At 32.2% G+C, this 11627-nt stretch overlaps 2 protein-coding genes across 2 annotated transcripts; both read right to left on the minus strand.

The window, feature by feature from the left end:
* Nucleotides 1–1899: 1899 nt before the first annotated feature.
* Nucleotides 1900–5093, minus strand: LOC111911875 (pentatricopeptide repeat-containing protein At4g30825, chloroplastic). The gene has a single exon (XM_023907618.3). The coding sequence runs from the start codon at nt 4855–4857 to the stop codon at nt 2092–2094; it is 2766 nt and encodes a 921-aa protein (XP_023763386.1). The 5' UTR covers nt 4858–5093; the 3' UTR covers nt 1900–2091.
* A 2931-nt stretch (nt 5094–8024) lies between these two features.
* LOC111911876 (uncharacterized) lies at nt 8025–10933 on the minus strand. Its single transcript, XM_023907620.3, has 5 exons — nt 10688–10933; nt 9930–10003; nt 9742–9845; nt 9596–9661; nt 8025–8526 (listed from the first exon to the last, which is right to left on the minus strand). The coding sequence occupies exons 1-5, from the start codon at nt 10750–10752 to the stop codon at nt 8266–8268; spliced, it is 570 nt and encodes a 189-aa protein (XP_023763388.1). The 5' UTR covers nt 10753–10933; the 3' UTR covers nt 8025–8265.
* Between the last annotated feature and the right edge of the window lie 694 nt (nt 10934–11627).

Consider the following 11627-nt stretch of genomic DNA (forward strand, 5'->3'; position numbering starts at 1 on the left):
ATGTTCTATATATATTTGTATGTCTCGATCCTATTTACCCACATTCACACCACCCTGCGTTTCGCGGTCGGCCAGAGGTGTGACAGGAACCGTAAGGATTGTCCGTGTCAAATTTTGTATGTTGGGCTCGGAAGGTGAATTTTACTATATACCACATTTCACTATATACACGGGACCATTTTTGTAATTTACTCTATAATAAATAAATTTGTAAATTGATAATTTATGGAGTTAACTCTATAATTAATCCATATGTTTTTAAATAATCGTATTATCACTTAAATATTTAAAACAGATGTTGATTTATCTATAATATAAATCCATATGTTTTAAAATGAATTTTATCATTTTTGGTTTCTATAGCATTTCATAGAATACATTTTAAATATTAATCAAGATATTTACAATATGATTGTTATATTTATTTTGGAGAGATGAGAATAGATTATAGAAGGTAAAAAGCGATGACTAGAATTACAGATACATTACTTCCTGTAAATAAATTAATATTTCAAATTACACTTATATTGTTGTTTATTATTTGAGTCGTATCACAAATGCATCGATTTCACATGTAACAAATATATAATTAAGAATAACATACGGTAAAGATAAGTTCTTTTTATTTGTGCTTTCAAAAATAATAATAGTATTGGGCCATCAAAGTCCATTGCTTTTTGTGATTGACCACAAAAAGTATAACACATATGTTCCTTAGAAATAATAAAGAAAGAAGATGGAGACCAATTGAAATCTTGTCTTTTTAAACCCTGTAAGAGGCAACTTAGGCATTATTTGGGGCATAAGTTATGCCCTACCCGAAACACCAATAAGAATAAATAGTTTTATTTTTTTATAAATAAAAGCCCCAAGAAGAAAAATATTTCCTCAATCGATTCATACCAAATTGTTTTTAAACATATTCCGAAAAAGATAAATCAGATACTTTAGATATGTTAGGATTAGACTTTGATCCTGCACAGGATACAGGATCAGACTCTGATCCTGATCATTTTGTTTTATCCTAATAAATCAATTTAAGATGTTGTAAACACTTTGATTATCTTATGATAAACTTTTACCTTTATTGACTTGTTTTCTTTTCAAATGGTTTATATTTTACAAGTTTATATCCATTAGCAATCAAATATAATTTAGAACAACTTGTTTTTGTATACACACATGTTGAAATTGTGATCTCTAAGTCATACAAACACACCATCCGTTAACAATTATCATCATTTTGGTGGTAGCAACTTGCAAAAGCAACCAAAGATATTGTAGAAATTAATAGGATATTGTGGTCCAAACACAAGTGGATCGATAAAAAGGATTAGAACGCGTCTCAAATTAATTTTTAAGCCAATGTCTTGTTGAATTTGAATTGGATCTTTTTGTTTTGTAAAAAATTGAAACCGATGTTATTGACTTTCATTGTCGATGAAACTTTTTCAGTTTTACCTTATCCTAAATAATCAAAAGTGTTTTTACTTTTTAGCATTCATTATTTTGTTTATTTCTTTCTCTCAAGACATTGTGTTTTCTATTTTTATGTTATCAAGACAATGATGAATCTACCAAATTATAACATTGTACTTTATATTTATTTTTATTATTAGATTGTAGTTTGACAAATCTTTTCAATTATAAAGTTTGTATTTTAGATAACATTGCTATTACATCCAAATAGAACACTTTTTAATAAAAATAAATAAAAATAAGATCCTATAATAAACAAATGAACAAAAATACATTGCTATTCCATACATTTAACCTTACCATACTTCAAGTCTACTCAACTAGTTTAGGATTTTAAAAAAGTTACATAGTAATATTCAAACCCAATTACTAAAATCTAAATTCTCAAATATCATATGCAATAATCATAACAAAATAAAATAAAAAAACTAACAATTTTTTTTTATATATATATATTTCATTTCGTTTACACAACAAAATATTACAATTTTATACACGACGCGTGTGCATACAACGACAAAACCCTACAATATTTGTCCAACCGACATCAGTCTGACTCTCAGTCCAATAACAAACACAGTACAATCTGTTCTATCCTGTCTGATAAAAACGTCAAATCCGCATTTGTTTCATCCACAAGGACCATTTAAGTGCCTCCAAAACCATATCATTCTTCTGCAAAGCAATAACCAAATTCGTATACGTAATTCGATCCGGTTCCACTCCATTTTTTCTCATTTCCTTAACCAAATCCACCGCCTCTTCCACCATTCCCGCAATCCCATACGCCTTAATTAACGAATTATAACCACACAAATCCAAATCCCTCCCACACTCCTTCAACTCCATCAACACATCACCAACTTCATCAATCCACCCCTTTTCACCATAAATATTAATCATAATATTATACGTATAACAATCCGACCCACAATTCGATTCCTTCATCCTCAACAACACATTTTTAAACTTCTCCATTTCGCCCGCTTTTCCATACGCATCCAACATACAATTATACGCTTCAAGAGACACAGAAAAACCATTGAACTTCATTCTCCTAGCAACCGAAGCCATGTTTCTCAAATCTTGACTTTTCCCATATGCGGAAACGATAGTGTTGTAAGAAATTACATCTACTCTCCCTTGTTTTTTAGCCATCCAAAACACTTGTCTCACTTTTTTAAAAAGACCCGATTTTCCATAAACATCAAGAATTACGTTAAATGTTGTGGTGTTTGGTGAAAACCCGTTGTGAATCATTTCATTGAAAAGCCTCGAAAGTTCATCGATAGGTAAAGCACGTGCACAACAATTTATGACACAATTATACATTTCTTGATCCCAAATAACTCCAAGTTTCAAGATTTTGTAGTATAAATCGGCTAATTTGTTTACCATCCCTAATCTTTGATAAATTCGAAGCATATCACGGATTAAATATGTATCCGGGATAATCTTGATCTCCTTTTGTTTTTCGATTTCTTCAAGAACTAAACACGCGTTGTTTAAAGATCCGGATTTGATGTACATTCTTACTACTATGCTAAATGCAATCAAATCCAAAGGAATCCCTTTTGATTTTAGTTTCATGTAAAGGGCTTCTGCTTCTTGAAACCGATTCAAACGCGTGTAAATATCAATCATACTACAAGTGATATGCAAGTTTGGTTTTTCGGGTTTTGGCATAGATTCGTGAATCTTGATGGAATTTTCTAGATAACCCAACTCCTTACATGTACATATAAGTAAATGATATAAACTATCCTCGAATACTTTATCTTTCCACTTTTTAATCCCTAGAATTTCAATCGCATCATCTACTAAACAATGTTTCACATATGCCATAACAAGAATCGAACATGAAGTTTGATTGTTCAAAACATGATTGTAAAGCAAATGCATACCTTTTATGACATATGCCACTTTATCGAATCTTTCTGCTTTCTCATATGCTTGTAGAAGAATCCCAAGAATAGAAGAGAATTGGCATCCGATTTTGTTCATATCGTTTATGGTTCTCATAGCACCTGATTCATCTCCATTTTTGGCTTGAAGATTAATCATTGTGTAAAGATTCGATGAATTTGGCTTGAAATTTAAGGTAACCATTTCATTGTAATACCTTTCTGCTTCTTTGAAGTTTTGTAATCGACCCCAACCTTCAACCATGGTTCTGTAAGTGGTTTCATCGGGTTTCAAACCTGATGAAATTAGGTCATGAAAGATTCTTTGAGCAGATTCCATGTTTGAGATTTTTCCATATCCTGTTATGAGTGTATTGTAAGCAACAATATGAGGAGAGAATCCAGATGAATGCATTGAAGCCAATACTTTTTCTGCTTCATTTAACTTCCCTTGTTGGCTATAAGCATTAAGCAACACTAACCAGTTTTCTTGATTCAAAACCACTTTATCTTCCTTCAAAAACTCGATAATCTCTTCTGCTTTTTCATATAATCCAACACGTGTATACATAGTAATCATGGATGAATAAGCACTATGACATACAATCTTGAAGTTTCTCATTTGTGAGAAAGCAAACTCTGCATCATCAAGAAGAGCACCCTTTTGGTAAAGATTCATCATCATGCCAAAAGTGGCAACATTGGGGAGAACTTTTTTATCTAACATCATTTGGAACCAGTTTCTGCCAGCTGTCACAAGCCCACGTTTATGACACGCGAAAATGAGAGTGTTGAAGATTTGGAAACTGAGTTCACAAGATGAGTCTGACTCGGTCTGCATTTCTTGAATCAACCTTTGTGCTTCCTCCCAATCTTGTCTCCTACCCAATACCCTTAAAGCTAACTTATAAGCATTCATGTTGTGTTTCAGCTTTCCATTGATTCTCATCCATTTGAAGAATCTTAAAGCTTCATCATCACGATCACTTCTCTCAAGCTTCTCCAAGATAGAGTTGCAATGGGCTGAACTTGATTCAACTCCATTGGAACTTAGCTTCTCATAGAACGCATTATCATTCTCGAATAACACATCTGCGCTACCAATTTCACGTTCTGTTTCACTTTCGGTTCTGGAATTATGCATCGCCTTCGAGTTTTTAGCGACATTTTTCATGCCATCCAATCGCTTCCATATACTCCTCTTCCCCTTCCTGAACTCTCCATATAATTTAGGGCTTCGTGAAGCTACACTCTCATCACTCAAATCCAATGGTCTTTCAACATTATTCGATTGTAAAACATCAGAAAATTCCGTATCTAATTTAGAAACCCTAACTTGCTTTAACTTACCAAAGGAGTAGTTAGTTACACTAGTAAAGCCAAAGATTAGACTTCGATCTGAGAACTGCAAAACGGAGTTAGGTTTCTTCGAATCATAAGTATCTAAATGAATACAGCATTTTATTGAAGCCATTAAGAAGCAGCTGCGAATTTCAGTAATTCAATTCGGAGTCATTTCTAACCTCCTGCAAATCAATAGAATTCGAATTACAAGCTTCAAGCAATGGCGCGATTGAACTGTAAGCTGAAACTCCAAGAAATTGTGAAGATAGTGAGGGAGTGTTGGTTGAGAAATTGATCGCACCGGAGAGATAATGAATGAAAAATAACCGCAAGTTCTTGTTTGGTTGAGGGACCATCAAAAAAGATCAGGATGTTTTCTAAAAAGAAAAACTCTTTCCTTAACATGGAATGTTAATGCAAAATAATTAAATAACCACTTTTCTTAAATAGTTATAATAAACCACTCATTATTATTATTATTATTATTATTATTATTATTATTATTATTATTATTAAAAAACCCTCCAATAAAATACAAATATTTTGAATCATTTTCTGTCCCTCCTCGCGATTTGAATGACCACCATCAGAACTTCTCATCGCTTCCGATTCGTTCGTTCCCCCAAATCCCCAAACAGATGAAGAAGACGATGTGCGTTTTTTTATGTTTAGAGAGAGAGAGAGAGAGAGAGAGAGAGAGAGAGAGAAATGTGGACCCCAAAGTAGGTAATTATTTTATTTTTCGTTTAAATTAAATAGAAAAGACATAAAAAAATATATCAGAAGGGCATAATAGTCTTTTCAGTTTACTGACGGACCAAAAACGCAAAGAAACTAGCTCAAAATGACCACCAATCCAAAAAAGTCGTGATTTGGACTAAAACCCCAAAAAGTACATACCACGGGGACCATTTTTGCAATTTTGTCTATAATAAACCACTCGTTACTAAAAAATAATAAAAATATAAAATAAAATCAAGATATTTTAGGTCACTTTACAGTTTAATCTTAATATTTATTTTTTAATAGAAAAGTCTCGATTGTTTAATTTTATATACCAATCTGTCATTTTCTATTGAAAAAAATTATGATTATTTCGTTAATTTGGGTAAAATAAAAAATAATCGGGAGTTTTATATTTAAAAATAAAAGTTTGAGTTAAACCCATAAACTATCCAAATTATTGAGACTTTATCGAAAATTTCCTTAAAAAAATCAAAAAACAACAAAACTAGTTTAATTTCAAACTAGATTATAATTTTGGGACATCTTTTTATATAAGGCATGTTAGAAAAAAAAATCCTGACAAAATTTGAAATTCCAAATAAATGATGAGATTCAAGCATTTATTTTTTGACAAAAAAAAACATGTCCTAAATTTAGAACAACATTGAAATGTTTGAGCAAAAATAAATATTTCCCTCCCAATATTCTTCCACAAAATTGTGATGCATGAATCCTTTATAGATATTTTCTCATATTCATTTTAGTCAGTCGGCGACAAGTACGATATATAATCTTCTACAAGTCTTTACGGTTGAGTACAAAATGCAACCAAGTTTGCATTATGTTCAAGAGGAACTTATTAAGGTATTACACGAAACATACCCAAGTGAGAGAAAAAAAAATTGAATTAAAGAAGCCAACCAACATACATATAAAAGAATTAAGAGATTTTGCAAAATAATATGTATTTAGTAAATTAAAAACTTCTTTTGGTAAATATTTTGATTCATTTACATCAATGATGTTTAGCCCATTAATTAATTTGCCCTATTTTGGTGTATTTGTGTACATGCTTTTTACTTGGTAATTATTTGTGTACATTTTAAGTGCTTTTACTCGGTAATTATGATTCCTTGAGTTTAGCATACATATCCTTCACTAGATACTCTAGTCTTATATGCTAGGAAAGGGAAGAATAATGGGAGAGAAATATTTATGTATGTATCTTTGTTGAGTCATAATACAAATACATCCATTAAAATCTTCAAATTTTGTAAACAACAAAAAATTTCTGAGAAGGCTTTGTAAAACCTAAAATCAATGTTTTTAAAACTGGTTTGAAACGTTCGGTCAAATCGGTTGGACAGGGAACCGGATAAGACAGCGGTTCAACTGGCACCAATTTTATGTCTATTTTTAAACCGGAATGACCCGAATGGTTTTTACAAAAACTCAGTTAAACCGATTATGCGTTTGTGTTTTTTAAGGGAACGGAGGTTCATTCCACTAGTCAAAAACTCCGTATTATATTTGATTTTATTTTTGATATATGTGGATTGATATATAACTTATGGTTATGTTTTTTTTAATATATTTGGATTGATCTACAACTTGTATTTATGTGTATTTTTAGTATTTAAATTTGTAGATGAAAATTTAAGAAATTGGTCGACGGTCAAACCATGAACTTATCACCATACTAGTTCAACTAAAAACTAATTTTTAAAACCTTGCCTAAGATTACCCTATATTACAAAAAAAATGACAAAAAATCGTTCAGTTAGTTAGAAAGTAATTATGTAAAGCCATATACATATCTAATTTTAGTAAAATGAACAACAAATGCAATTTATTTTACTGAAATTTTTTTATAAAGCAATGGTTTGCATTAGGATGGTTTGCATCAATCCGCCCATGACCATCAAAGGTAGTAGTATTTTGGGTGTACCAAAGTTTAAACCTTGGACCTTCAGTATGAGATTTCGCACCTCAACTGCTAGACTCTCATATGCTGGAGCCAATAACATGAATAGTTATAGGGTGTGTTTTGCACAAAACGTTTGTGAACAAAACGTTATGTTTTAAACAAAAGGCCTCATTTGACACTATTTTTGGTGTTTAGTTTAAACAAAATGTTTCAAATCTAAAAAAATGTAATTTCTTTTGTCACATCAACAATTTGTATTTATGCCGCATCATTAAAAATATACTTTTCAAACTCAACATTGATGTAATTCGTCCATAAGGTTTTAAAAGGTGCTATTATCTCAAACTAAAAAGATATACACCATACACAGTTTATTTATTGGTTCATTTCATGAAGCTTGAACTCGATATATACTACACTCAATTCTTCCTATTACAACATTGCACTTCAAAAATCCTCCCCAATTATTACAGTCATCCAAATACAAAACAATTTTTACTAGTAGATTTTTCAAGTACAAAGCCCTCATAAGAAGAAATTTAGAAGAAAAATGCTATAAATGATTTATATTTTTTTACAACACAATGTCTTAATAAGAAAACTTGAAAGTACATTATTGCTATATCTTAAATACTAAACCAAACTTATAACATTTTCCCATGTTTGCATTCAACTTTTATCCAATTCAAATATATGTCCATAATACATGATCAAAAATCCCATTGTCACCATAAAAATGTTCTTTACACTCTTAGCCCTTGTTTTTTTTCTCCCTCATTAAATGTTGTCTGGATTAAGTAAAAAAGAAAACACGCATATATAGCCCACAAGATTAACCTCATTAAGTCAAAAAAAAAAGGAATTTATATTATTAAATTGAAAATATTAGATCCAAATGCTTCCGAAGGCTTCTTCAAGGGCTCGTTTTCTGCTTAATTCTATGCTCCACCCTCCCGCCTTTCCACCTCGTTCGGCTTTTAATCTCATCATCTCTTCATCATCCATATGATACGCGTGTAGGTCATCCCCGGACCCCACTGGGAGAGGTTGTGTGGGCCGTGGTTGTGGGATTGTCCCACCAGCAACAGCCGGGACATAATGCCCGTCTGAAGTCGACACCCCGAACTGGGAGCTCGCACCCGTGGCCTGTCTCAAACAACAAAAAAAGATCCCCAATGTTAAAATAATAAAAAAGTTTAATATTTAAAAAGTGAGGAAATTTAAAGTTGAAACTGGACTGGACTGGATAGAACAAAACTGATTGTACTGCGTTTGTTTGGATTGGGTTTATGGGTCTTGTTGGATTTATAGGCTGTGTTTGGCATGCCACAGCTACGTTTTTTTGAGCTTTTTTAAGTTGTCATGTTTTGGCAAGCCAAAAAGTAGCTTATAAGCTAGATTTTTAAAAAAGCTACTTAGAGTAGCTTTTCAGAAGCTTTTCTAAAATTTTCCAAATATACCCCATAATTAGTTATAGAAACACATTCTTTTAAATGTCCTTTTATGTCATTTTATATTTTTCAGCTAGCTTTTCAGCCAGTTTTACCAGACGACATTTTTAATCGGCTAGCTTTTCTGCTATCAGCTAGGTTCTTATATAGCAGCTAGCTTTTCAGCTATCAGCTACCTCTTCAGCTAGTACGTCAAACATAGCCTAAGGCTATGTTTGTAGCTGTTAGTTGAAAAGTTGGCTGATAGCTGAAATACTAGATGTTATATAAAAACCTAGTTGATAGCTGAAAAGCTAGATAATAAAAAATGACGTTTGGTAAAACTAGCTGATAAGCTAGCTGAAAGATATAAAATTACATAAAAAGACATTTAAAAGAATATGTTTTCTATAATTAATTAAGGGGTATATTTGGAAAATTTAAGAAAAACTTCTGAAAAGCTAGTCTAAGCAGCTTTTTATAAAGTTGGCTTAAAAACTAACTTATAAGCTACTTTTTGGCTTGCCAAATATGACAATTTAAAAAAACTCCAAAAATAAGCTAGCTTATCAGTTAGTAAAGTAAATGGTTTATCACTTGGTGATACAAATGGTAAAAATAAAGTTATCTTATGTATCATTTCATGGAACATCACGATCGGGTGTGTAATGAAATTATTCTTTTAATGTAAAACTTGAAATAGGGATTTAAGACTAGATTAGTGATTTCTCCTTCTTGAAATACCTTCTAATTATCAAAACAAAAGCATAAACATGAAAACTCACCATATCAACATCAGTTTGTGCAGGTTGTCCTTTGCTTGCTGCTAATGCTGCTGCATATTCTTCAGCCTAAATGATCAATGAAAACTAGTTACTGCAATGTGAGATCAAAAAGCTCACAGATTTCAAGCATTCATCATTTGACAAACCTTACGAGCTTGAGCATTCATTATTTGTTCTGCATTTTCTTTTTGGTAGTATGCAATCTTTGCTTCAATAACAGGAACATCTATTCCTTCAACCAAGTTTACAACTGAAAAGAAATCGATGCAATTATGCAAATGAAAATAGCATTCCTAGAATATGTATTGTATAAGAGAACTAGAGAAGAGCTTACTCATGTCCTCAACTTCCTCTAAGTAGTCATTATACTCTCTTAATGATGGAAAATCCTCCACCCTTTTATTAAATCTGTGAAATCATAAGAATATGATATTATACAAAACATGAATCACAAATTGCATTGCTTTATAGCAACATTACCATTATATCGAGAAATTAGTTCACTAAAGATGAAAACATCCATCAAATTCTGAGAACATTGTTTGTTGTTACTTTCATCTATCTTATCCCCAAATATATAGGATAGAAGAGGACAATAAGAACAAAAAGAACAATCATAAGAAGCTTTATGTTTGGAATTCACACCTAGAATTTCCCAAATGCAAAATTGGATACGGATTTCATTTTAAATTTAACACAAAAATTACAATTTTGGCAGTGATTACTCTAAATTCAACACAGTTACCAATTTCCTCTGGCAAACTTAGAATCCATTAGAGTTGAAAATTAACCTAATTGACATTTAGAGTTCAAAGCGTATATCCGATAAAACAAATTCAATCAAAGACAATAAGCTCAAACGAAATAGAGTACAAGCTACGCATCGTGTACGCCTAAAAACTCGAGCTGATAACTTCTCCAGCTTGAATTCCATAGCTTACGAGCTAATTTCCACTTACTAAGTCCAAATTTCCTCATTCTTACTCAAATTATACACATATTACGTCATCAATCAAACTGCAAGGCTTATAATTGAACCAATAGGATAATCTACACAAAAAAAGAGAAGAAGAAGAGATCTGTAAAAGTTACATGTTGCCGATACGTTTTCGGATGGTCATCTCCTTAGCGAAGGAGTTACCGGAAGGTACCACCATGTTTTCTTATTATGATTCTTTGCACCTTTCCGGCGGGATGCGGCGGATGATGGCGGAGGTTGAAGTGAAAAGGCGGAGGGCAATTTACTAGGAGAAGAACCCCTGCACCAACGACGACGAGTAATGCTTAACAGCGTTCCACCAAAATACAAAAGATGTTAATAGTGAGATGGAGATTTTAGCTGTCCCTCAAACGTTTAATTTTATCCCCCATATGCCAAATTTGGTTTCCAATTAAAATCGACTAGACAACCAAAAAAATAAAGATGTCCAATATCTTATTTTAGACAAAACTACAACAATGTCGATGTGGTATGCAAATTTTTTTGGGTTTAGTCCAAACTCCGTGTTTTTTTGGATCCATGGTCATTTTGAAATGGTTTGTATGTGGAATTGGTCCCTGAACTTAACTCCGTTAAATAGGATCTGTTAACCCTCCTCATGTGCCTCACATGTGAGGGTAAATCCGTCATTTTATATGTAAGAAACCATTTTTGCATAACTGTTTTTTTTTTTGGCTTATTTTGACCTTTACCCCTCATTTACTTTCCCCGAAACTCGTCAACTCTCCAACTCTCTCTTTCTTGCTTCTGCTCCCTGAACCTGCAAAAAAACCTTGTTCCTTATCCAAACAAGTTAATCGGCGCAACACATACAAGGTCATGCGTTTAAGTCGAAATGGTGTTCGTAATGTGGCAGATCAGACCAAACATGAAGTTGTTGACGTATCAGCTGTATATGGTAAGTTTATAACGACCATAAAATTCCAACCAATTTAAACTTTTCAAAAACATCCCGGTTTCATAAAATTATTACAAAAAGGTTTTCAATACAATTGTTTTAGAGTATTCCCAGAATCACATCACAAAACATAA

Source organism: Lactuca sativa, chromosome 7 (assembly GCF_002870075.4).
Source record: "Lactuca sativa cultivar Salinas chromosome 7, Lsat_Salinas_v11, whole genome shotgun sequence".
NCBI lineage: Eukaryota > Viridiplantae > Streptophyta > Magnoliopsida > Asterales > Asteraceae > Lactuca > Lactuca sativa.

Coding starts and splice junctions, on each gene's coding strand:
- LOC111911876 (XM_023907620.3), bottom strand. CDS start 10,752: ATGGTGGTACCTTCCGGTAACTCCTTCGCTAAGGAGATGACCATCCGA. Junction 10,004..10,687: donor CGAAAACGTATCGGCAACAT/GTAACTTTTACA, acceptor ATGATTTCACAG/ATTTAATAAAAGGGTGGAGG. Junction 9,662..9,741: donor TGAATGCTCAAGCTCGTAAG/GTTTGTCAAATG, acceptor TTGATCATTTAG/GCTGAAGAATATGCAGCAGC.
- LOC111911875 (XM_023907618.3), bottom strand. CDS start 4,857: ATGGCTTCAATAAAATGCTGTATTCATTTAGATACTTATGATTCGAAG.